The sequence below is a fragment of the Dromaius novaehollandiae genome, unplaced genomic scaffold (assembly GCF_036370855.1).
Source record: "Dromaius novaehollandiae isolate bDroNov1 unplaced genomic scaffold, bDroNov1.hap1 HAP1_SCAFFOLD_111, whole genome shotgun sequence".
In the NCBI taxonomy this organism is placed as follows: domain Eukaryota; kingdom Metazoa; phylum Chordata; class Aves; order Casuariiformes; family Dromaiidae; genus Dromaius; species Dromaius novaehollandiae.
Genome location: NW_026991466.1, coordinates 74,788 through 98,721, shown reverse-complemented (window position 1 = coordinate 98,721; position 23,934 = coordinate 74,788). Strand labels below are relative to the sequence as shown.

The following is a 23,934-nucleotide window of genomic DNA, read 5'->3' as shown; positions in this document are numbered from 1 at the left end:
CCTGGGCCCCCCGGACGCCTGGGCCCCCCAGCAGCCCGGCTGGCAGCGGGGACCCAGGCGTCGGGGCCGCCGTCCGTCCCGCAGTGGCGCGGCTGCATCTTCGCGCTGGAGCTGCTCATGTCGGCCTCCACCGCCGCCCTCCTCTTCTTCCTGCTGCTCTACCACAGCCTGGTGATCCGGGTGGGCCCCGGCGTCCGGGAGACCCCCCCCCCCCCATGCACACACACCGCGGGGGGGGGGACGCCTGGGCCCCTCCTGGTCGGGGGAGCGTGTGGGCTGGGGTCCCCCCCCCAGACGCCTGGGTCCCCCCCGGACGCCTGGGCCCCTCCTGGACACCTGGGCCCCTCCTCGGATGCCTGGGCCCCTCTGGACACCTGGGTCCCCCCATGTGCCCCGTCCCCCCCCCCCCCCCCCCATCCCTGTGCCCCCCGGCTCCCCCTGGGTCCCCCTCCCCTCCCCTCCCTCGGTTCCCCCCGGGTCCCTGCGCCCCCCGGACCCCCCCGGGTCCCCCCTCCCCTCCCCGGGCTCCCCCGGCTCCCCCTGGGTCCCAGCGCCCCCCGGGTCCCCTCTGGGTCCCCCCGCCCTCCCCGGGCTCCCCCTGGGTCCCTGAGCCCCCCGGACCCCCCCGGGCTCCCTCTGGGTCCCTGCGCCCCCCGGCTCCCCCCTCCTCTCCCCGAGCTCCCCCTGCGCCCCCCGGCTCCCCCCTCCCCTCCCCGGGCTCCCCCTGGGTCCCAGCGCCCCCCGCCTCCCCTGCCTGAGCTCCCCCCGGGTCCCTGCGCCCTCCCCGGGCTCCCCCCGGCTCCCCCCTCCCCTCCCCGGGCTCCCCCTGGGTCCCTGCGCCCTCCCCGGGCTCCCCCCGGGTCCCAGCGCCCCCCGGGTCCCAGCGCCCCCCGGGTCCCCCCTCCTCTCCCCGGGCTCCCCCGGCTCCCCCCTCCCTTCGCCGGGCTCCCCCCGGGTCCCAGCGCCCCCCCGGCTCCCCCAGCTCCCCCCGGGTCCCTGCGCCCCCCGACTCCCCCCTCCTCTCCCCGGGCTCCCCCCGGGTCCCTGCGCCCCCCGACTCCCCCCTCCCTTCGCCGGGCTCCCCCCGGGTCCCTGTGCCCCCTGCGCCCCCCCCGACTCCCCCCTCCTCTCCCCGGGCTCCCCCGACTCCCCCCTCCCTTCGCCGGGCTCCCCCCGGGTCCCAGCGCCCCCCCGGCTCCCCCAGCTCCCCCCGGGTCCCTGCGCCCTCCCCGGGCTCCCCCCGGGTCCCAGCGCCCCCCCGGCTCCCCCAGCTCCCCCCGGGTCCCCCCTCCCTTCGCCGGGCTCCCCCCGGGTCCCTGCGCCCCCCGACTCCCCCCTCCCTTCGCCGGGCTCCCCCCGGGTCCCTGTGCCCCCTGCGCCCCCCCCCCGGCTCCCCCCTCCTCTCCCCGGGCTCCCCCGGCTCCCCCCTCCCCTCCCCGGGCTCCCCCCGGGTCCCCGCGCCCTCCGCTCGCCTCCGCGCGCCCGGCCTGACCCCGCCGCCCTCGCCCCGCAGGTGGCGGCGCTGGACGCGGGGGCGCGCGACTGGCGGGCGGCGCTAGGGCCGCGGCGGGCGGCGGCGGCGGCGCTGGAGCTGGCGCTGTGCGCGCTGCACCCGCCGCCGCGCTGGCCCCGCCCCCCGGGCGCGCCTTGCCCCGCCCCCGAGGCGCCCGCTGGGTCCTGGCGCCGGGCGCTGGCGCTCGCCATGTTGGCGCGGCTGGTGCTGGCGCCGCGGGCGCTGCTCGGGGCCGGGGCCGGGGCCGGGGCCGGGGCCGGGGCCGGGGCCGGGGCCGGGGCCGGGGCCGCCCGCAGCCTGGGGGCCCTCGGCCGGGTGCCGCTGGGCGCCGGCTTCGCGCTACGGGCGCGGCTGAGGCAGCGTCCGGCCTCCTTGCTGCTGGCGGCGGCGGCGGCCGGGGGGGCGCTGGGGGCCTGGGTGCTGCTGGTGTGCGAGAGGTGAGGGGACTGGTTGTACTGGGAGGGACTGGGAGGGACTGGGAGGGGCTGGTGTGCGAGAGGTGAGGGCACTGGTTGTACTGGGAGGGACTGGGGGGGACTGGGGGGGACTGGTGTGCGAGAGGTGAGGGGACTGGTTGTACTGGGGGGGACTGGGGGGGACTGGGAGGGGCTGGGGGGACTGGGTGCTGCTGGTGTGCGAGAGGTGAGGGGGACTGGTTGTACTGGGAGGGACTGGGAGGGGCTGGGGGGGACTGGGTGCTGCTGGTGTGCGAGAGGTGAGGGGGACTGGTTGTACTGGGAGGGACTGGGGGGGACTGGGAGGGGGCCTGGGTGCTGCTGGTGTGCGAGAGGTGAGGGCACTGGTTGTACTGGGAGGGACTGGGGGGGACTGGGGGGGACTGGGTGCTGCTGGTGTGCGAGAGGTGAGGGGACTGGTTGTACTGGGAGGGACTGGGGGGGACTGGGTGCTGCTGGTGTGCGAGAGGTGAGGGGAACTGGTTGTACTGGGAGGGACTGGGAGGGACTGGGGGGGACTGGTTGTACTGGGAGGGACTGGGTGCTGCTGGTGTGCGAGAGGTGAGGGGACTGGTTGTACTGGGAGGGACTGGGGGGGACTGGGGGGGACTGGGTGCTGCTGGTGTGCGAGAGGTGAGGGGACTGGTTGTACTGGGAGGGACTGGGGGGGACTGGGGGGGACTGGTTGTACTGGGAGGGACTGGGTACTGCTGGTGTGCGAGAGGTGAGGGCACTGGTTGTACTGGGAGGGACTGGGGGGGACTGGGGGGACTGGGGGGGACTGGTGTGCGAGAGGTGAGGGGGACTGGTTGTACTGGGGGGACTGGGAGGGACTGGGGGGGACTGGTTGTACTGGGAGGGACTGGGTACTGCTGGTGTGCGAGAGGTGAGGGCACTGGTTGTACTGGGAGGGACTGGGGGGGACTGGGGGGACTGGGGGGGACTGGTGTGCGAGAGGTGAGGGGGACTGGTTATACTGGGGGGGACTGGGGGGGGGCTGGGGGGGACTGGTTATACTGGGGGGGGCTGGGAGGGGGCTGGTGTGCGAGAGGTGAGGGGGACTGGTTGTACTGGGAGGGACTGGGGGGGGCTGGGGGGGACTGGGAGGGGGACTGGGGGGCCTGGGTGCTGCTGGTGTGCGAGAGGTGAGGGGGACTGGTTGTACTGGGAGGGACTGGGGGGGACTGGGGGGGGGACTGGTTATACTGGGGGGGGCTGGGAGGGGGCTGGTGTGCGAGAGGTGAGGGGGACTGGTTGTACTGGGAGGGACTGGGAGGGGCTGGGGGGGGACTGGTTATACTGGGGGGGACTGGGAGGGGGCTGGTGTGCGAGAGGTGAGGGGGACTGGTTGTACTGGGAGGGACTGGGAGGGGCTGGGGGGGGACTGGTTATACTGGGGGGGACTGGGAGGGGGCTGGTGTGCGAGAGGTGAGGGGGACTGGTTGTACTGGGAGGGACTGGGGGGGACTGGGTGCTGCTGGTGTGCGAGAGGTGAGGGAACTGGGAGCACTGGGAGAGGGACTGGGGGGACTGGGAGCACTGGGAGGGACTGAGAGGGGACTGGGGGGACTGGGAGGGACTGGGAGGGGGACTGCAGGGCACTGGGAGGGACGGGGAGCACTGGGAAGGCCTGGGAGGGGGACTGGGAGCACTGGGGGGGCACTGGGAGGACTGGGGGAGCACTGGGAGCCCCGGGGGGCTGCAGGCGTGTGCTGTGCACGCTAACACACGTGTCCATTGTGTGTGCAGTGACACACGTGTGCATTGCGTGTGCAGTAACACACGTGTCCATTGCGTGTGCAGTAACACGCCCATTGCGTGTGCAGTAACACGCGTGTCCATTGCGTGTGCAGACCCCGGCCGGGCCCCGGGGCCCCGCGACACGCGTGTGCGCTGCAGGCCGCCGGGCCGGGGGGGGGGGGGGCGCCGCGTGCGCAGTGACACGCGTGTTGCGTGTGCGGTGACACGCGTGCTGCGTGCGCGCGCAGGCCGTGGGGGTCGGCGGCGGGGACCCTGCCCGGGGCGCTGTGGCTGCTGCCGGTGACGTTCCTGACCGTGGGCTACGGCGACCTCGTCCCCGTCACCGCCGGCGGCCGCCTGCTCTGCCTGGCTGCCGGCGCCGCCGTGCGTCGCACACGCGTGTGGTCCCGTGTCCTCGCGTGTCCTCGCGTGTCCTTGTGTGTCCTTGTGTGTCTGTGACCCCGTATGTCTGCGTGTCCTCGCGTGTCCTGGCGTGTCCTGGCGTGTCCTCGTGTGTCTGTGACCCCGTATGTCTGCGTGTCCTCACGTGTCCCCCGTGTCCTCGTGTGTCCTCGCGGGTCCTCATGTGTCTTGGCGTGTCCTGGCGTGTCCTTGTGTGTCTGTGACCCCATATGTCTGCATGTCCTCACGTGTCCCGTGTGTCCCCTGTGTCCTCGTGTGTCCTCGTGTGTCCTCGCGTGTCCTGGCGTGTCCTGGCGTGTCCTTGTGTGTCTGTGACCCCGTATGTCTGCGTGTCCTCACGTGTCCCGTGTGTCCCCCGTGTCCTCGTGTGTCCTTGTGTGTCCTGGCGTGTCCTTGTGTGTCCGTGTCCCCCGTGTGACCCCGTATGTCTGTGTGTCCTCACGTGTCATCGCGTGTCCGTGTCCTCGTGTGACCCCATGTCCTCCTGTGTCCTCGTCTGTCCTCATGTGACCCCGTGTGTCTGCGTGTCCCCATGTGTCCCCACGTGTCCTCACGTGTGCCCTGCATGTCACTGTGTGTCCTCGTGTGTCCTCACGTGTCCTGGCGTGTCCTTGTGTGTCTGTGTCCCCCGTGTCACCCCGTATGTCCGCGTGTCCTCATGTGTCCCGTGTGTCCCCTGTGTCCTCGTGTGTCCTTGTCTGTCCCCGTGTGTCCCCATGTCCCCGCGTGTCCCCTGTGTCCTCGTCCGTCCTCATGTGACCCCGTGTGTCCTGACGTGTCCCTGTGTGTCCCCTGTGTCATGTGTCCTGACGTGTCCTCATGTGTCCTTCCCATGTCCTCGTGTGTCCTGATGTGTCACAGCGTGTCCCACCGTGTCACACGTGTCCTTGGATGTCCCTGCGTGTCCTCACATGTCCCTGTGTGTCCTGGCGTGTCCTGACGTGTCCCTGCGTGTGCTGCACGTCCCAGCGTGTCCCACCGTGTCCCCACGCGTCCTCGGCTGTCCCCGTGTGTCCTCGCGTGTCCCCGTGTGTCCTGCCGTGTCCCCACGCGTCCCTGTGTGTCCTCGGCCCGCGTGCCGCTGGCGTGTGCGCGCGTGTCGCTAGCGTGTGCCGCGTGCGCAGGGCGTGTGCTGCACGGCGCTGCTGGTGGCGGTGGTGGCCGAGAAGCTGCAGTTCAGCCGGGCCGAGCGGCTCCTCTACGACGTCCTGCAGAGCGACCGCAGCGCCCGCGAGGTGGGGCCCAGGCGTCCGGGAGGGGCCCAGGCGTCCGGGAGGGGCCCAGGCGTCCGGGGGGGCCCAGGCGTCCAGAGGGGGCCCAGGCGTCCGGGGAGGGGCCCAGGCGTCCAGGGAGGGGCCCAGGCGTCCGGGAGGGGCCCAGGCGTCCGGGGGGGGCCCAGGCGTCCGGGGAGGGGCCCAGGCGTCCGGGAGGGGCCCAGGCGTCCGGGGGGGCCCAGGCGTCCGGGAGGGGCCCAGGCGTCCGGGGGGGGCCCAGGCGTCCGGGGAGGGGCCCAGGCGTCCGGGAGGGGCCCAGGCGTCCGGGGGGGCCCAGGCGTCCGGGAGGGGCCCAGGCGTCCGGGGGGGGCCCAGGCGTCCGGGAGGGGGCCCAGGCGTCCGGGAGGGGGCCCAGGAGTCCGAGGAGTGGCCCAGGTGTCCGGGAGGGGCCCAGGCGTCCGGGGGGGGCCCAGGCACTGGGGGGGTCGCTGGGGGTCGGGGGGGGGGGCGGTGCCGGACGCCTGGGCCCCCCCGGACGCCTGGGCCCCCAGGTGCGGGCGCGGGCGGCGACGCTGCTCCAAGGCGCCTGGAGGCTGCGGCGGGCGGCGCCGGCCCAACCGGGTCGATGGCGACGGGAGCGACGGCTGCTGCTGGCGCTGGAGGCGTGAGTGCCGGACGCCTGGGCCCCTCGGACGCCTGGGCCCCTGGCAGGGGGTCTGGGGGGTTCCTGGGCCCCTGGGGGATGCCTGGGCCCCAGGCTGGGGGGGGGGGGCAGGGGATGCCTGGGCCCCAATGTGGGGGTTGGGGGGACGCCTGGGCCCGGGGGGGGGCGAGGGGACGCCTGGGCCCCTGTGGGGGGGGGGCAGGGGGACGCCTGGGCCCCTGGGGGATGCCTGGGCCCATGGGGAGGGTTTGGGGGGACACCTGGGCCCCTGGAGGGGGGGGGCATCTAGGCCCCTGGGGGGGGGCAGGGGGACGCCTGGGCCCCTGGGGGACGCCTGGGCCCTTGCAGCAGGGTGGGGGGACGCCTGGGCCCCTGGGGGGGGGTTGGGGGGACGCCTGGGCCCTTTGGGGAGGAAGCCGGACACTTGGGTCCATGGTTGGGGGTGGGGGGGATGCCCGGACGCCTGGGCCCATCGCAGCCCCCCCCATAACCCCCCCCCCCCCCCGCAGCTTTCGGGACGCCCGGATCCGGCACCGGAAGATCCAGGAGGAAGCGGAAGCCGCTCTGAGGCCCTGCAAGGTGGGCCCGGACGCCTGGGCCCCTGGGGGGCAGGGGGGGGGGGTCTCCCGGACGCCTGGGCCCTTTCCCGGACGCCTGGGCCCCTCCCCGCGCAGGTGGCGGCGGCGGTGGCCGAGGTGGCCGAGGGGCAGCGGGACGCGCGGAGCCGCCTCGAGCGCCTGGAGCGGAGCCTGGAGCGGCTGCGGGAGCTGCTGGAGGCCGCCCGGACGCCTGGGCCCCTTGGGGATGCTCCCCGGACGCCTGGGCCCCTTGGGGACACCCCCAGGACGCCTGGGCCCCTTGAGGACGCTCCCCGGACGCCTGGGCCCCTTTGGGATGAGCCCCGGACGCCTGGGCCCCTTGAGGACGACCCCCTCCTGTCCGCGTCCCCCAGGGATGGCGGGGCCCCCCGGACGCCTGGGCCCCCCCCGGACGCCTGGGCCCCTGGGGAGGGAGGGGCCGCGGCCCCCTGTTACCGTAATGCCCCGTCTCAGCCGCCCGGGGCCCCCCCGGAGGTGCTTTAGGGGCTGCCGTAATGCTGCTAATAGATGCTCAGGTTTGGGGGGGTCGCCTGAGGGATTTGGGGTGATTCGCGGGGAATTTGGGGGCCTTGGGGGGGATTTAGTGCCAGTTTGGGGGGATTTAGGGTCAGTTCAGGGGATTTTGGGTCAGTTTGGGGGAAGCTTGGGGGGAACTGGGGGCAATTTAGGGGTTTCTAGGGCAATTTAGGGGGATTTGGAAGCAGTTCAAGATGTTTTGGGGCAGTTTGGGGTGTTTGGGGGCAGTTCAGGGGGATTTGGGGCAATTCAGGGTGTTTTGGGGCCAGTTGAGGGGGTTTGGTGGCAGTTCAGGGGGATTTGGGGCAGCTTGGGGTGTTTTGGGGCAGTTCAGAGGGATTTAGGATCAGTTCGGGGTGTTTTGGGGCAGTTCGGGGTGTTTTGGGGCAGTTCGGGGTATTTTGGGAGCCAGTTTGGGGGGATTTGGGGCACTTCGGCAGGTTTTTGGGGCCAGTTTGAGGCATTTTAGGTCTCATTTCCCCCCCCCAGCGCATTAAACGACATTTCCGTTCCCAGCGTCTCTTTTTACCCAAAACCGCAGCGTTTCCCCCCGAAGCGGCGCCGAAAGAGGCCGGGGGGGGGGCTCAGCGCTTTAATGGGCCGGGGGGGGCCGGGGGGGGGCCGGGGGGCCCCCTCGGGCGCCAGCTCCAGCAGCAGGACGGGGCCGGGGGGGCCGGGGGGGCCGGCGGGCGCCAGCTCCAGCTCCGCCAGCGCCACCAGCCGCAGCAGCACCGGGGGGGGGCCGGGCCCCGAGCCGCCCCCGGAAACGTCCGCCCCGCTGCATCGTGGGTAGCCGGAAACGTCCGCCGCGGTTGGTTGACGGTAGCCGGAAACTTCCGCCATTGCGGCGTGCGGGTAGCCGGAAACTTCCGCCGCGGTGGATTGTGGGTAGCTCGACACCTCCACTACGGTGTCACAGGGGTAACCGGAAACTTCCGCCACGGTGCATTGTGGGTAGCCGGAAACTTCCACCACGGCGTCGCAGGGGTAACCGGAAACTTCCGCCACGGTGCATTGTGGGTAGCCGGAAATTTCCGCCACGGTGCATTGTGGGTAGCCGGAAACTTCCGCCACCGTCAGCTGCGGGTAGCCGGAAACTTCCGCCGCGGTGCAGTGTGGGTAGCCGGAAACTTCCGCGTCAACAGCCGACAGGTTTCCGGATATTTCCGTGACAACAGGCAACAGGTCTCCGGATGTTTCCGCGGCGGTTGGCAACAGGTTTCCGGATGTTTCCGCGGTGACAGGTGACACGTTTCCAGGTGTTTCTGTGGTGGCGGGCGACAGGTTTCCGGATGTTTCCGTGGCCGCAGGTGACAGGTTTCCGGGCGTTTCCGTGGCGACCGCGGGGGGGTGGCTGGCTGCTTCGGCGGCGTTGCCGGGGGTTTCTCCCTCTCCCGGGGGGGCGGGGGGGCGGCGGGCGTGCCAGGCAGCGTGGCGGGCCAGGCGGGCGGCGCGGGCGAAGCGCTTGCCGCAGAGGGGGCAGCGGGGCCGGGGGGGCGGCCGGGGGGGGGCGGCGGCGGCGGCGGGGGGGGCACCGGGCGGGGGCGGGGGCGGGGCCGCGGCTCCCCCTCGTCGTCGCTGCTCGACTCCGGCAGCCCCTCGAGGCAGAGGCAGTTCCGGGCGTTCTCCTGGGGGGGGGGAGGCGTTTTTGGGGGGGGGGGACACGGACTGGGACCCCCCCGGACCCCCCAGAGCCCCCCCATTGCCCTGGGACCCCCCCCAAGGCCCCACTGAGCCCCCCCAGCCCCTCTGGGAGCCCCCCAAGTGCCCCTGAGCCCCCCCCAGGGCCCCCCCCAACCCCTGGGGACCCCCCAGGACCCCCCCAAGGGCTATTCCAGCCCTCCAGGACCCCTCTGAGCCCCCCCAGGACCCACCCCAGTCCCTCAAGACCCCCCCAAGACACTCAGGGACCCCCCAGGACCCCCCCAGACCCTCAGGGACCTCCTAGGACCCCTGGGGACCCCCCCAAGTCCCCCAGGACCCCCCCAAGGCCCTCAGGAACCCCCCAGGACCCCCCCAAGGGTTATTCCAGCCCCCCAGACCCCTCTGAACCCCCTCAGGACCCCTGGGGACCCCCCCAGCCCCCAGGACCCCCCCCAAGGGTTATTCCAGCCCCCCAGACCCCTCTGAACCCCCCCAGGACCCCTGGGGACCCCCCCAGGACCCCACAAGGGCTATTCCAGCCCCCCAGGACCCCCCCGGCCCCCCCCGGCCCTACCAGGGTGACGGGCAGCCCCTCGGGGGCCCCTTCCAGCACCTCGATCTCGGCCCCCAGCTCCATGGCGGCGCCCAGCTCCATGGCGGCCTGCGGGGGGGGTGGGGGGGGTCAGCGGGGCCCAGGCGTCCGGGCCCCCCCCCCCCCAGAAGGGACCCAGGCGTCCGGGACACCCCCACGAGGGGCCCAGGCGTCCGGGAACCCCCTCAAGAGGGGCCCAGGCGTCCGGGAACCCCTCCCACCCCCCCCACAATGGGCCCAGGCGTCCGGGCGCCGCCGCTCACCGCTCCCGGGCCCAGGCCCGCAGCCGCCCCGCCCCGCGTGGCCGCTCTTTGGGGGCGGAGACGCCGGACCGAGGGGGCCCAGGCGTCCGGGGGGGGGGGAACGACCCTCCCTCCCCACCCCCAAAAGGGGCCCAGGCGTCCGGCCCCCTCCCAGCCCGCGCTACCCGCTCGGCGCCGCTGGCCCTCCCGGGCAGGGGGCGTTGCCCCTTTAAGGCCCCCCCCACGGCCGCGCCGCCCCGCCCCTCCGCGCATGCGCCGCCGCGAGGCCCCGCCCACCCCCTGCCCCGCGGGGCCCCGCCCCTCCGCGCATGCGCGCTCCTCCCGACGGCGGCCGCCGAGGTCCAGCCCGCGCCGCGCAGCCGCCGCCGCCGCCGCCCGGATCCCTCCGCTGTTACCGGGGCGACGCCGCCTCCCGCCGCAGGTGCCGCCCGCCCGCGCCGCCGCGTGTCCCTCCGCGGCCCCCGTAGTCCTATGGCCCCCCCCCCGGCCCATATAGCCCCCCTCGTGGCCCCTATGGACCCTCCCGGCCCCCGTAGCGCTCTCCCTGGTCCCTATAGACCCTTCTCTGGCCCCTATAGCCCCCCCCGTGGCCCCTATGGAGCCTCCCAGGCTCCTATAGCCCCCCCCGGCGCCTATAGCCCTCTTTGTGGCCCCTATAGATCCTTCTCTGGCCCCTGTAGCCCCCCCCCATGGTCCCTACAGACACCCCGCAGCCCCTATAGCCCCCCTGTGACCCCTATAGGCCTCCCAGGCTCCTATAGTCCCTCTGGGCCCTATAGCTCTATAGCTCCCCCCCGTCCCCTATAGCTCTCTTTATGGTTCCTATAGACTTTCCTCTGGGCCCTTCAGCCCCCCCCTCGTGGTCCCTATAGGCACCCTGCAGCCTCCATGGTCCCTCCCTGACCCCTATAGCCCCCCCCCCCGGCCCCTATAGTCCTTCTCCTGGCCCCTATAACCCCTATACACCACTGTGTGTCGTGTAGGGCTCCTACAGATCGCTATATGTCCATGCAGGTCCCCTATACGCCACAATACATCCCGCAGGTCCCCTATAGGTCGTTATATGCCCCGTGCAAAGGCCCTGTAGGTCACTGTCTGTCCATGTAGGAACTCTATAGGCCACTATATGTCCCGCAGGGCTCCTATAGGTCACTATATGCCCCATACAAGTGCCCTATAGGTCTCTATATGTCCTGCAGCTCCCCTACAGGCCTCTATACATCCCACAGGGCCCCTATAGGTTGCAGTACACCCCGTGCAAGTGCCCTATAGGTCACTGTCTGTCCATGCAGGCCTGCTATAGGCTGCTATACATCCCACAGGCCCCTTATAGGTCACTGTACGTCCTATAGGGCCCCTATAGGTCACTATACATCCCATGCAAGTGCCCTATAGATCACTATACCTCCTCTCAGTTTCCTATAGGTTGTTGTGTGTCATATAGGGGCCCTATGGCTTGCTATACATCCTGCAGGTCCCCTATAGGTTGCTGTACGTCCCGCGGGACCCCGTAGGTCGCTGCAGGGCGCCTATAGGTCGCTCTAGGTGCCTGTGCATCCCGCAGGCCCCCCCAGGCCGATGTCGGAGTCGGGGCAGAGCCAGTCGGGCCCCGGGCGGCGCCGGTGGCCCCGCGACAAGGACCCGCCCCCGGCCCCGCCCCCGGCCCCGCCCCCCGCCGCCGCCGCCGCCCCGCCCCCTCCCGCCGCCGCCGCCGTGGCCCCGCCCCCGCCGCCGGCCCCGCCCCGCGACGCTGCCGCTGCCGCCGCCCCCTGGGAGCGCAGGGTGGGCGGGGCTACGTGAGGGGGCGGGGCTACGTGAGGGGGCGGGGCCGCGCGGTGGGAGGGGGCGGGGCCAGGTGGGGGCGGGGCTATGTCAGGGGGCGGTGCTAACGCCAGGGCCGGGTATGGGGGCGTGGCTTGGTCGGGGCGGGGCTAAAGCCAGGGCTGGGTGTAGGGGTGTGGCTTGGGCAGGGTGGGCGGGGCTAAGAGGAGCAGGGTGGCTAGGGGTGGGGCTAGAGCAGGGGGCAGGGCTTTGGGGTGGGGGGTGATGGGATGTGGGGGTCAGGTGCAGGGGGCGGGGCTAGAGGGAGGGGCGGGGCTATGGGGTGGGAAAGGGGTGTGGCTAGAGGAAGGGGTGTGGCCACAGGGGGCGGGGCTAGAGGGGCGGAGCCATGAGCCATGGAGGGGAGAGGGGGGGTGGGCTGGGGAGGGGGTGGGGCTGGGTGGGAGAGGGGGGGCGTGGCCTGGCGCTGACCCCGCCCCCCCGGGCCAGGAGGCGGGGGAGGAGCCGGGGGGCGGAGTCATGCAGAAGACGCCAATCATCCTGGCCAAGCCGCCGGGGGAGCGGGTGAGCCCGGACGCCTGGGCCCCTGGGGGGGGGAGGGGGGGGCCCGGACGCCTGGGCCCCTGGGGGGGGGAGGGGGGGGCCCGGACGCCTGGGCCCCTGGGGGGGGGAGGGGGGAGCCCGGAGGCCTGGGCCCCTGGGGGGGGAGGGTGAGCCCGGACGCCTGGGCCCCGGGGGGGGGAGGGGGGGGCCCGGACGCCTGGGCCCCTCATGGTGGGGGGGGGGGGCCAGATGCCTGGGCCCCTCGGGGGGGAGGGGAGCCCGGACGCCTGGGCCCCTTGTGGGGGTCCCCGGACGCCTGGGCCCGTCGGGGTGGGGTCGGGGGGGGGGGTCGGGGCAGCGCCCGGACGCCTGGGCCCCTGACGGCTTCCGCAGGCCAAGGCCGGGGCGGGGCCGGGGGCGGGGCCGCCCCCCCCCGCGGCGGGGCCGGCCCCGCCCATCGTGCTGATGAAGGCGCGGGAGGAGGGGCGGGGCGGGGCCGGGGGGGAGGGGCCTGCGCTGGCCCCGCCCCGGGCGGAGCCCCGCCCCACCCAGCCCGTCTACCAGCTGCACAACCGGGGGCTGCCGGCCCCCCCCGGCACCCTGGACCGTGAGTGGGCGGGGCCACCCGGGGGGCGGGGCCTCGGGAGGTGGGCGGAGCCCGGGAGGGGGCGGGGCTGCCTGGGAATGGGGCTGGTCATGAGGGGCGGGGCCACAGTGTGTGGGAGGGCGGGGCTGTGGGGGGTTGTGGGCGGAGCTATAGACATGGGGGCAGGGCCATGAGGCTGGGGGCGGGGCCAGGGGATGGGGGGCGGGGCCAGGGGGCTGGGGGAGGGGCTTTGGGGCTGGGGGAGGGGCTTTTGGGTTGGAGGCGGGGCCACGAGGCTGGGGGTGGAGCTATAGGGTGGAGGAGGGGCTGGGAGTAAGGGGAGGGGCTATGGGGGTGGGGCTGGGGGTGGGGCCATAGGGCTGGGGGAGGAGCTGGGAGTAAGGGGCGGGGTTATAGGCCTGGGGGCGGGGCTACAGCATGGGGGAGGAGCCATGGGGCTGGGGGAGGGGCTTGAGGGCAGGGCTATGGGGCTGGGGGCGGAGCCACAGGGCAGGGCTGGAGGTGCTGCTTGTGCCCGGACGCCTGGGCCCCCCCGGACGCCTGGGCCCCTTGGGTGGGGGTGTCGGAGGCCCCGGACGCCTGGGCCCCCCGGACGCCTGGGCCCCTTGGGTGGGGGTGTCGGAGGCCCCGGACGCCTGGGCCCCCCGGACGCCGGGGCCCGCTCACGCCCGCGGCAGCGGTGGCCGGCCAGGCGCGACTGGCGGCGCCCGAGAAGATGAAGAGCAGCATCAAACTGGTGGACGAGCAGATGAACTGGTGCGACAGCGCCATCGAGGTGCGCCCGGACGCCTGGGCCCCTCCCGGACACCTGGGCCCCTCCCCGGACACCTGGGCCCCTCCCCGGACACCTGGGCCCTTCCCCAGACACCTGGGCCCCTCCCGGACACCTGGGCCCCTCCCGGACGCCTGGGCCCCTCCCCGGACACCTGGGCCCCTCCCCGGACACCTGGGCCCCTCCCGGACACCTGGGCCCTTCCCCGGACACCTGGGTCCCCCCCCGGACACCTGGGCCCCTCCCGGACGCCTGGGCCCCTCCCCGGACACCTGGGCTCCCCCCATCCCCCTGGCCCCCCCAGACACCTGGGCCCCATCTCGCGGGTGCGTGGGTCCCCCCACCCCGGACGCCTGGGCCCCTCCCCGGATGCCTGGGCCCCTCTGTGGACTCCTGGGTCCCCCCCTTCCCCCTGGGCCCCCTGGACACCTGGGCCCCTCCCGGACACCTGGGCCCCTCCCTGGACGCGTGGGCCCCCCCAGATGCCTGGGCCCCCCCATCCCCCAGGCCCCTCCCCGGACGCCTGGGCCCCCCCGGACGCCTGGGCCCCTCCCCGGATGCCTGGGCCCCTCCCGGACACCTGGGCCCCTCCCCGGACACCTGGGCCCCTCCCCGGACGCCTGGGCCCCCCCGGACGCCTGGGCCCCCCATCCGCCTGGGTCCCCCGGACACCTGGGCCCCCCCATCCCCCGGGCCCCTCCCGGACGCCTGGGCCCCCCCGGACGCCTGGGCCCCCCCGCAGTTCCTGCTGGACCAGACGGACGTGCTGGTCGTGGGGGTCCTGGGGCTCCAGGGCACCGGGAAGTCGACGCTGATGTCGCTGCTGGCGGCCAACCAGCCCGAGGAGGATCCGCGGTGCGGGGGCCGGGGGGCACTTGGGGGGCTGGGGGGGTGCTGGGGGGGCTGCTGGGGCACTTGGGGGGCTGGGGGGGCCCGGGGGGGCACTTGGGGGGCTGGGGGGGTGTGGGGGGGGCTGGGGGGGGCTGTGCGGGGGGCCATGGGGGGCTGGGGGTGCAGGGGCACTTGGGGGGCTGTGGGGGCGCTTGGGGGGCCCTGGGGGGGCTGCCGGGGCACTTGGGGGGCTGATGGGGGTTTGGGGAGGTCCCTGTGGGGCAGTTGGGGGTCCAGGTGGTCCCTATGGGGCAGTTGGGGGTCTCTATGGGGCAGTTGGGGGTCTCTGGGGCAGCCGGGGCTGTGGGGGGTGCTGCTATGGGGCAGTTGGTGTCTCTATGGGGCATTTAGGGGGTATCTATGGGGCAGCTGCGGGTCTGGGGGGGTCCTTATGGGGCAGTTTGGGGTCCAGGTGGTCCCTATGGGGCAGTTGCGGATCCCTATGGGGCAGTTGGGGGTCCCTATGGGGCAGTTGGGGTCCCTATGGGGCAGCTGGGGGTCCAGGTGGTCCCTATGGGGCAGTTGGGGGTCCCTATGGGGCAGCTGGGGGTCTAGGGGGTCCCTATGGGGCAGTTTGGGGTCTAGGTGGTCCCTATGGGGCAGCTGGGGGTCTCTATGGGGCAGCTGGGGGTCCAGGGGGTCCCTATGGGGCAGTTTGGGGTCCAGGTGGTCCCTATGGGGCAGCTGGGGGTCCAGGTGGTCCCTATGGGGCAGTTGGGGTCCCTATGGGGCAGCTGGGGGTCCAGGTGGTCCCTATGGGGCAGTTTGGGGTCTAGGTGGTCCCTATGGAGCAGCTGGGGGTCCCTATGGGGCAGCTGGGTGTCTAGGTGGTCCCTACGGGGCAGGTGGGGGTCTCTATGGGGCAGTTGGGGGTATCTATGGGGCAGTTGGGGGTCCCTGTGGGGCAGCTGGGGTCCCTATGGGGCAGCTGGGGTCCCTATGGGGCAGTTTGGGGTCCAGGTGGTCCCTACGGGGCAGGTGGGGGTCCCTATGGGGCAGTTTGGGGTCCGGGGAGGTCTCTACGGGGCAGTTGGTGTCTCTATGGGGCAGCTGGGGGTCCCTATGGGGCAGGTGGGGGTCCCTATGGGGCAGCGGGGGCCGTGGGGCAGCCCCCCAACCCCGCCCCCCCCCCAGGGCCTTCGTGTTCCGGCCGCAGAGCCCCGAGATGAAGGAGCGCGGCGGCAACCAGACCTGTGGCATCGACTTCTTCATCACCCAGGAGCGCGTGGTCTTCCTCGACACCCAGGTCCCGCCCCCCCCGTGTGGCCACGCCCCCCGTGTGGCCACGCCCCCGTGCTGACCCCGCCCCTCGCCCCCCCCCCAGCCCATCCTCAGCCCCTCGGTGCTCGACCACCTCATCAACAACGACCGCAAGCTGCCGCCCGAGTACGGCCTGCCCCACACCTACGTCGAGATGCAGGTGCGCCGCCACCCGCTAGGGACGGCCCCGCTAGGGACCCCCTAACAACCCGCTAATGATGTGTTAATGACCCGCTAATGACCTGCTAATGACGCGCTAATGACCCGCTAGGGACCCCCTAACGACCCCCTAATGACCCCCTAGTGACCCGCTAGGGACCCCCTAACGACCCCCTAATGACCCCCTAGTGACCCGCTAGGGACCCCCTAACGACCCCCTAGTGACCTGCTAACGACGTGTTAATGACCTGCTAATGACCTGCTAATGATCCCCTAACGACCCCCTAATGATGTGTTAATGACCCGCTAATGACCAGCTAATGACCCCCTAATGACCCCCTAACCACACGCTAATGACGTGCTAATGACCCCCAATGACCCCCTAATGATGTGTTAATGACCCGCTAATGACCCGCTAATGACCCGCTAATGACCCCCTAAGGATGTGTTAATGACCCGCTAATGACCCGCTAATGACGTGCTAATGACCCCCTAATGACCTGCTAATGACCCCTAACGACCCCCTAATGACGTGCTAATGACCCGCTAACGACCCGCTAATGATGTGTTAATGATGTGCTAATGACGTGCTAATGACCCAATAATGACACACTAGCGACGCGCTAATGGCCCACTAATGACCTGCTAATGACGTGCTAATGACCCCCTAACGACCCCCTAATGATGTGTTAATGACCCGCTAATGACCTGCTAATGACCCGCTAATAACTTGCTAGTGACCCGCTAATGACCCCCTAATAATGTGTTAATGACGTGCTAATGAGCCCCTAAGGACCCGCTAATGACGCGCTAATGACTCCCTAATGACCCGCTAAAAAACCGCTAATGACGTGCTAATGACCCGCTAATAACCCGCTAATGACCCGCTAACGGCCCGCTAACGACCTGCCAATGATGTGCTGATGACCCGCTAATAACCCGCTAATGACGCGCTAATGACCCGCTAACGACCCCCTAATGACGCGCTAGTGACCCCCTAACGACCCCCTAATGACCCGCTAATGACCTGCTAATGACCTGCTAATGACCCCCTAACGATGTGTTAATGACGTGCTAATGACCCGCTAATGACCTGCTAATGACTCCCTAACGACCCCCTAATGACCCCCTAATGACGTGCTAATGACCCCCTAATGACCCGCTAATGACCCGCTGATGACGTGCTAATGACCCCCTAATGACGTTCTAATGAAGTGCTAACGACCCCCTAACGACACGCTAATGACGTGCTAATGACCCCCTAATGACGTGCTAATGACGTGCTAATGACCCGCTAATGACGCGCTAACGACCCACTAACGACCTGCCAATGATGTGCTGACGACCCGCTAATAACCCACTAATGATGCACTAATAATCACCTAATGACCAGCTAAATGACCCGCTAATAACCCGGTAATGACCTCCTAATGACGCGCTAATGACTCGCTAATAACCTGCTAATAACCCGCTAATGACCCGCTAATAACTCGCTAACGACCCACTAATAACCCACCAGCGACCCGCTAATAACCCGCTAATCACGTGCTAATGACCCCCTAATGACCTGCTAATAACCTGCTAGTGACGCACTAATAACCCACTAATAATCACCTAATAACCCGCTAATGATTGGCTAATAACCTGCTAATAATCACCTAATAACCCGCTAATGACCCGCTAATGATGCGCTAGTAATCGCCTAATAACCCACTAATGACCCACTAACAACACGCTAATGACGACCTAACAATGTGCTAATAACGCACTCATGACGCGCTAATGACACCCTAAGGACGCGCTAACGACCCGCTAATGATGCGCTGATGACGTGCTAATGATGTGCTAATGATGTGCTAATGACGTGCTAACGACCCACTAATAACCCGCTAACGATCCGCTAATGACGCTCTAATAATGGGCTAATGACACACCAATTACACACTAATGATAAAGTTATGACGTGCTAATTACGGCCTAATAACCCGCTAATGACCCACTAACGACACGCTAACGACCCCCTAATAATCTGCTAATGACACGCTAATGACGCCCTAATGACGTGCTAATAACCCACTAATGACGCCCTAATAATGGGCTAATGACACACTAATGATGTGCTAATGACGCACTAATGACGTGCTAATGATGCACTAATGACGCACTAATAATGCAACACGCTAATAATGACTTAATCACGCGCTAATAATAACGTGCTAATAACCCGCTAATGACGCTCTAATAACGCAGCAATAACGTGCCAATTGCACGCTAATAACACGCTAATAACATGCTAATAACACGTTAATAGCCCATTAATAGCACGTTAATAGCAGGGTACCGGGGGGGTGGGGTCCCGGCCTGCCCCACAGCTCCGGGGGGATGGGGGGGGGGCGGTGGGTCGCCGTGGGTCGCCGTGGGTCGCGCTGACCCCCCGGCTGCCCCACACGCAGTCGCTGCAGATGGCCGCCTTCCTCTTCACCGTCTGCCACGTGGTGCTGGTGGTGCAGGACTGGTTCACCGACCTCAGCCTCTACAGGTGCCGCCCCACGGCCGCCCCACGGCTGCCCCACGGCCACCCCACGGCTGCCCCACGGCATCCCACAGCCCCCCATGGCTCCTTACAGCTGCCCCACGGCCTCCCCACGGCCTCCCCTGGCTCCCTATGGCTGCCCCACGGCCCCAGTCCAGCCCCACGGCTGCCCCACGGCTGCCCCACAGCGTCCCACAGCCCCCCACGGCGTCCCACAGCCCCCCACGGCTCCTTACAGCTGCCCCACGGCTGCCCCACGGCCTCCCCATGACCCCCACGGCCACCCCACGGCTCCCCACAGCTGCCCCATGGCCCCCTGCCCGGCCCCACAGCTGCCCCACGGCCTCCCTGTGACCCCCACGGCCGCCCCACGGCCGCCCCACAGCCTCCCCTGGCTCCCTATGGCTGCCCCACGGCCCCAGCCCGGCCCCACGGCTGCCTCCACGGCCCCCCATGGCTGCCCCATAGCCCCCCACAGCCCCCCATGGCTTCCCCTGGCTCCCTACGGCTGCCCCACAGCCCCCCCACAGCCCCAACCCAGCCCCACAGCTGCCCCACGGCCCCCAGCCCGGCCCCACGGCTGCCCCACGGCCCCAGTCCAGCCCCCCACAGCTGCCCCACAGCCCCTCCATAGCTGCCCCACGGCACCCAGCCCTGTCCCATGGCCCCAGCCCAGCCCCACTGCTGCCCCACGGCCCCCATGGTCCCCGGTTGTCCCCGGTGCTAACGCGGTTGCCTTTGCGGTTGTCTCCGGTGCTGATGGTGTTGTCCCAGCTGTTGTCTGCCTGTTGCTGATGTGGTTGTCTCAGTGCTGATGCTGTTGTCCTGGTGTTGTCCCCCCCGTGACAGCGTTGTCTGGGTGTCGTCCCCTCTGTGGGTGACGGTGTCGTCCTGGTGTGGTCCCCAGCTGTCATCCGGGTGTTGTTTCCGGTTGTTGTCTCCCCCCCTCCCCGTAACAGTGTCATCCCGGTGTCATCCCCCCCCCCCCCCTGACAGTGTTGTCCGGGTGTCGTCCCCCCTGTGACGGTGTTGTTTCCGGGTGTCATCTGCACCGCTGGTGACAGTGTTGTCTGGGTGTCGTTCCCCCATGACAGTGTTGTCCGGGTGTCATCCCCCCTGTGACGTTGTTGTTTCTGGGTGTCGTCCCCCCCGTGACGGTGTTGTCTGGGTGTCGTCCCCACCGCTGGTGACGGTGTTGTCCCAGAGTTGTCCCCGGGTGTCATCTGGGTGTTGTTTCCGGGTGTCGTCCCTGGTGACGGTGTTGTTTCCGGGTGTCCTTCCCCCACCCCGTGACGGTGTTGTTTCCGGGTGTTGTGCCCCCGTGACGGTGTTGTTTCCGGGTGTTGTCCCCCCGTGACGGTGTTGTTTCCGGGTGTTCCCCGCGCAGGTTCCTGCAGACGGCCGAGATGGTGAAGCCGTCGACACCGTCCCCCAGCCACGAGCCCAGCGGCGCCGCCGGCCCCGACGAGGCCGCCGAGTACTACCCCCACCTGGGTGAGCCTGCCCCATAGCGACCCATAGCGACCCATAGCAGTACTACCCCCACCTGGGTGAGCCTGCCCCATAGCGACCCATAGCGACCCATAGCAGTACTACCCCCACCTGGGTGAGCCTGCCCCATAGCGACCCACAGCGACCCATAGCAGTACTACCCCCACCTGGGTGAGCCTGCCCCATAGCGACCCATAGCGACCCATAGCAGTACTACCCCCACCTGGGTGAGCCTGCCCCATAGCGACCCATAGCGACCCATAGCGACCCATAGCAGTACTACCCCCACCTGGGTGAGCCTGCCCCATAGCGACCCATAGCGACCCATAGCGACCCATAGCAGTACTACCCCCACGTGGGTGAGCCTGCCCCATAGCGACCCATAGCAACCCATAGCAGTACTACCCCCACCTGGGTGAGCCTGCCCCATAGCGACCCATAGTGACCCATAGCGACCCATAGCAGTACTACCCCCACGTGGGTGAGCCTGCCCCATAGCGACCCATAGTGACCCATAGCGACCCATAGCGACCCATAGCAGTACTACCCCCACCTGGGTGAGCCTGCCCCATAGCGACCCACAGCGACCCCCAGCGACCCATAGCAGTACTACCCCCACCTGGGTGAGCCTGCCCCATAGCGACCCATAGCGACCCATAATAGTACTACCCCCACCTGGGTGAGCCTGCCCCATAGCGACCCATAGCGACCCATAGCGACCCATAGCAGTACTACCCCCCACCTCGGTGAGCCTGCCCCATAGCGACCCATAGTGACCCACAGACACCCCATACCAACCCATAGCAACCCACGGTGCCTCACAGCTGCCCCACGGACCCCCGTGTCCCCCCCCAGTGTTCCTGCAGAACAAGGCCCCCCCCTGCCCCATGGCTGCCCCACACCTGCCCCACGGCCCCCCCGTGTCCCCCCCCCCAGTGTTCCTGCAGAACAAGGCCCGGGCCGAGGCCTTCTGCCCCCGGCGCCTGCGGCAGATGCACCTGGTGCTCGACCGGCTCATGGCGCATTCGCACCTCAAGTACAAGGGTGCGGCCCGGACGCCGGGGCCCCTCCCGGACGCCTGGGCCCCTGGGGGGGGGGGGTCCCTGCCCCGGACACCTGGGCCCCTCCCCGGACGCCTGGGCCCCTGGGGGGGGGGGGTCCCTGCCCCGGACACCTGGGCCCCTCCCGGACGCCTGGGCCCCAGTGGGGGGGGGGGGGGTTCCTGCTCTGGACACCTGGGCCCACGGAGGGGGGGGTGGGTCCTGCTGCGGACGCCTGGGCCCCTCCCGGACGCCTGGGCCCCTCCCAGATCCCTGGTCCCGCCCCCCGGACACCTGAGCCCCTGGGTGGGGGGGTCCCTTCCCTGGTCCCCTGGGTTTCCCCGGGACACCTGAGCCCCCCCGGACGCCTGGGCCCCCTCCCCGGACGCCTGGGCCCCTCCCCGGACACCTGGGCCCCCCCCGGACGCCTGGGCCCCTCCCCGGACGCCTGGGCCCCCCCCCGGACGCCTGAACCCCCTCCCCGGACGCCTGGGCCCCCCCCGGACGCCTGAACCCCCTCCCCGGACGCCTGGGCCCCCCCCGGACGCCTGAACCCCCTCCCCGGACGCCTGGGCCCACCCCCGGACGCCTGGGCCCGCAGGGGCGCTCTCCATGCTGGACTGCGGGCTCTTCCCGGGGCTCCCCGAGGACTTTGTGGAGACGGAGGTGAATCTCTTCCTGCTGCCGCTGCTGGAGGCCGAGGGCGAGGACGCCCCCCCCCGCGCTGGTGAGGGCCCCGGCGTCCGGGCGGGCCGGGCGGGGGGGGGAGGCAGGGGGATGGGAGTGGGGAGGGGGGGCCCAGGCGTCCGGGGAGTCACAGATGGGCAGGGGAGGGGCCCAGGTGTCTGGGGAGGGGCCCAGGTGTCTGGGGAGGGGCCCAGGCATCCGGGAGGGGCCCAGGCGTCCGGGGGGCCCAGGCGTCCGGGGGGGCCCAGGTGTTCGGGGGGGGGGCAGGCATCCAGGAGGGGCCCAGGCATCTGGGAGGGGCCCAGGCGTCCGGGGAGGGGCCCAGGCATCCGGGGAGGGGCCCAGGCGTCCGGGGGGGCCCAGGCGTCCGGGGAGGGGCCCAGGTGTCCGGGGGGGGCCCAGGCATCCGGGGAGGGGCCCAGGCGTCCGGGGGGGGGCCAGGTGTCCGGGGAGGGGCCCAGGCGTCCGGGGAGGGGCCCAGGTGTCCAGGAGGGGCCCAGGCGTCCGGGGGGGCCCAGGCGTCCGGGGGGGATCCAGGTGTCCAGGAGGGGCCCAGGCGTCCGGGGGGGCCCAGGCGTCCGGCGCGGCTGACGTGGGGGGGGGGGCAGCGCCCGGGGGGGGGCCGCTCTTCCCGCTGCTCCCCCCGTACCGGGGCCACGGCGCCTTCGGGACCCTCCTGGCCCGGCTGCGCGGGCGGGTGCTGGCGGCCGCCCGGGCCCAGCTCTCCCACACCCTCCTCACCGAGAGGAACTGGTGAGGGCGCCCCGCCGCACTGGGGGCACTGGGAGGCACTGGGAGGGGGCTGGGGGCACTGGGAGGGGGGGCTTGGGGCATTGGGATGGATTGGGGGGGCAATGGGGGCACTGGGAGGCACTGGGAAGGGGAGTGGGGGCACTGGGAGGCACTTGGAGGCACTGAGAGGGGGGCTGGGGGCACTGGGAAGCAACTGGGAGGTACTGGGAAGCACTGGGAGGGGGGCTGGGGGCATTGAAAGGGGACTGGGAGGGATGGGGAGGCACTGGGAGGGGACTGGGAGGGGACTGGGGACATTGGGATGGATTGGGGGGGCACTGGGAGGCACTGAGAGGGGGACTGGGGGCACTGGGAGGCACTGGGAGGGGAGCTGGGGGCACTGGGAGGGAACTGGGAGGTACTGGAAAGCACTGGGGGGGGCTGGGGCCACTGGGATGGATTGGAAGGCTACTGGGGGGCACTGGGAGGGAACTGGGAGGGACTGGGAGGGGAACTGGGGGCGTTGGGATGGACTGGGGGGCACTGGGAGGGATGGGGAGGCACTGGGAGGGAGTGGGAGGCATTGGGAAGGCAACTGGGAGGGGCGTGGAGGTACTGGGAAGCACTGGGAGAGGGACTGGGGGGCATTAGAGGGGACTGGGAGGCACTGGGGGAGACTGGGGGGCACTGGGGGGGACCCTGGGCCACACTGGGGGGCACTGGGCCATACTGGTCTGTACTGGGCAGGTTCCACTACGCCGCCCGCATCTGGGACGGGGTGAAGAAGTCGTCGGCGCTGGCCGAGTACAGCCGGCTGCTGGCCTGAGCGCCCGGAACGGCCCCAAAACGCCCCAAAACGGCCCCGGAACGGCCCCAACTGCCCCAAACCAGCCCTGGAACAGCCCAAATCGCCCCAAACTGCCCCAAAATGGCCCTGGAATGGCCCAAACAGCCCAAAAACAGACCCAGAACAGCCTGGAATGGCCCAAACTGCCCCAAAACAGCCCTGGAATGGCCCAAACCACCCCAAAACGGCCCAAACCACCCCAAAACGGCCCCGGAACGGCCTGGAGGGGCCTGGAACCCCCCAGAACCCCCCAAAAAGGCGCCGGGGGGGGTGAAATGGCCCCAAATGACCCAAAATGGCCCCAGAGGAGCCTGCAGTCCCCAAACTGCCCCAAAACCGCCCCAAACTGCCCCAAAACGGCCCGGGAACGCTCCAGAACGGCCCAGAAAGTTCCGGAACTGCCCCAAACCGCCCCGAAACAGCCCCGAAAGCCCGCCGAGGGGGGCCCAGGCGTCCGGGGCCCCCCGAACCACACGAAATAAAGCCGAAAAGAGGAACCCGCCCTCTGACGTCATCACTGCCCCCCCCCGGGGGGTAAATCCCCCCCCGGCCCCAACTGCCCCCGCCGCAACCCGGGGGGGGGATTTGGGGGCTCGCTGACGACCTGGTGACGTCACGAGCTGTTCGCTGCGCGCGTGGCTTGTTGCTGAGGGAAAGAGCACGCGGCTGGTGACGTCATGTCCCGCTGCCGTGACGTCAGAGGCTGCGGAGGGGCAGGGAGGGGAGTGCGCATGCGCGGCGCTGAGGGCGGGAAAGCGCCTGCGAATCGCGCCCCGCCCCCGGGGGAGGTCAGCGCGCCTGCGCGGTGCGGTGGGCGGACCGGCGCGCCATAGAGCTGGGAGGACCGGCAGCGTAGAGCGGCTTCCGCTCGCGAGGTTGGGGAGAGTCGCGCGGCGCCTCCTGGGGAAGCCATGCGCCTGCGCAGTGCGGCTGGGAGGACCGGCGCGCCATAGAGCTGGCGGACCTG

General features: G+C 70.6%; 4 protein-coding genes and 1 long non-coding RNA gene across 5 annotated transcripts; 2 read left to right on the top strand and 3 right to left on the bottom strand.

The window, feature by feature from the left end:
- Positions 1–765: 765 nt before the first annotated feature.
- Positions 766–1,356, bottom strand: LOC135326685 (collagen alpha-1(I) chain-like; the record flags this gene model as incomplete). Its single annotated transcript, XM_064504504.1, has 1 exon — positions 766–1,356. A coding segment is annotated over one exon (591 nt), but the record flags the coding sequence as incomplete, so codon positions are not given.
- Positions 1,357–1,637: 281 nt separating this feature from the next.
- Positions 1,638–7,414, top strand: LOC135326672 (intermediate conductance calcium-activated potassium channel protein 4-like). Its single transcript, XM_064504486.1, has 6 exons — positions 1,638–1,950; positions 3,957–4,092; positions 5,256–5,366; positions 5,897–6,009; positions 6,519–6,588; positions 6,684–7,414. The coding sequence occupies exons 1-6, from the start codon at positions 1,703–1,705 to the stop codon at positions 7,089–7,091; spliced, it is 1,086 nt and encodes a 361-aa protein (XP_064360556.1). The 5' UTR covers positions 1,638–1,702; the 3' UTR covers positions 7,092–7,414.
- Positions 7,415–7,633: 219 nt separating this feature from the next.
- Positions 7,634–9,875, bottom strand: LOC135326675 (transcription initiation factor TFIID subunit 4-like). The gene is made up of 3 exons (XM_064504493.1): positions 9,788–9,875; positions 9,343–9,429; positions 7,634–8,752 (listed from the first exon to the last, which is right to left on the bottom strand). Exons 1-3 carry the CDS (start codon positions 9,873–9,875, stop codon positions 7,650–7,652), a joined length of 1,278 nt encoding a protein of 425 aa, XP_064360563.1. The 3' UTR covers positions 7,634–7,649.
- Positions 9,876–9,916: 41 nt separating this feature from the next.
- SMG9 (SMG9 nonsense mediated mRNA decay factor) lies at positions 9,917–23,094 on the top strand. The gene is made up of 14 exons (XM_064504485.1): positions 9,917–10,044; positions 11,188–11,405; positions 11,895–11,969; positions 12,342–12,555; positions 13,233–13,330; positions 14,070–14,182; positions 15,353–15,464; positions 15,543–15,638; positions 18,091–18,176; positions 19,558–19,664; positions 20,598–20,705; positions 21,303–21,428; positions 21,997–22,141; positions 22,868–23,094. The coding sequence occupies exons 2-14, from the start codon at positions 11,202–11,204 to the stop codon at positions 22,944–22,946; spliced, it is 1,563 nt and encodes a 520-aa protein (XP_064360555.1). The 5' UTR covers positions 9,917–10,044; positions 11,188–11,201; the 3' UTR covers positions 22,947–23,094.
- LOC135326676 (uncharacterized) lies at positions 17,806–19,131 on the bottom strand. Its single transcript, XR_010386956.1, has 2 exons — positions 18,907–19,131; positions 17,806–18,135 (listed from the first exon to the last, which is right to left on the bottom strand). It is a non-coding gene; the product is annotated as an uncharacterized LOC135326676 (long non-coding RNA).
- Positions 23,095–23,934: the final 840 nt, after the last annotated feature.

What these genes read in the sequence shown, in the direction of transcription:
- SMG9 (XM_064504485.1), top strand. Translation starts at nt 11,202, where the DNA reads ATGTCGGAGTCGGGGCAGAGCCAGTCGGGCCCCGGGCGGCGCCGGTGG. An exon ending in CCCCCCCGGCACCCTGGACC is followed by an intron (nt 12,556 to 13,232) that starts GTGAGTGGGCGG and finishes CGCCCGCGGCAG; the next exon opens with CGGTGGCCGGCCAGGCGCGA. An exon ending in TGGTCTTCCTCGACACCCAG is followed by an intron (nt 15,465 to 15,542) that starts GTCCCGCCCCCC and finishes CCCCCCCCCCAG; the next exon opens with CCCATCCTCAGCCCCTCGGT.
- LOC135326672 (XM_064504486.1), top strand. Translation starts at nt 1,703, where the DNA reads ATGTTGGCGCGGCTGGTGCTGGCGCCGCGGGCGCTGCTCGGGGCCGGG. An exon ending in GCGACCGCAGCGCCCGCGAG is followed by an intron (nt 5,367 to 5,896) that starts GTGGGGCCCAGG and finishes CTGGGCCCCCAG; the next exon opens with GTGCGGGCGCGGGCGGCGAC. An exon ending in CCGCTCTGAGGCCCTGCAAG is followed by an intron (nt 6,589 to 6,683) that starts GTGGGCCCGGAC and finishes CTCCCCGCGCAG; the next exon opens with GTGGCGGCGGCGGTGGCCGA.
- LOC135326675 (XM_064504493.1), bottom strand. Translation starts at nt 9,875, where the DNA reads ATGCGCGGAGGGGCGGGGCGGCGCGGCCGTGGGGGGGGCCTTAAAGGG. An exon ending in GGGCCAGCGGCGCCGAGCGG is followed by an intron (nt 9,430 to 9,787) that starts GTAGCGCGGGCT and finishes CCCCCCCCGCAG; the next exon opens with GCCGCCATGGAGCTGGGCGC. An exon ending in AGGGGCTGCCCGTCACCCTG is followed by an intron (nt 8,753 to 9,342) that starts GTAGGGCCGGGG and finishes CCCCCCCCCCAG; the next exon opens with GAGAACGCCCGGAACTGCCT.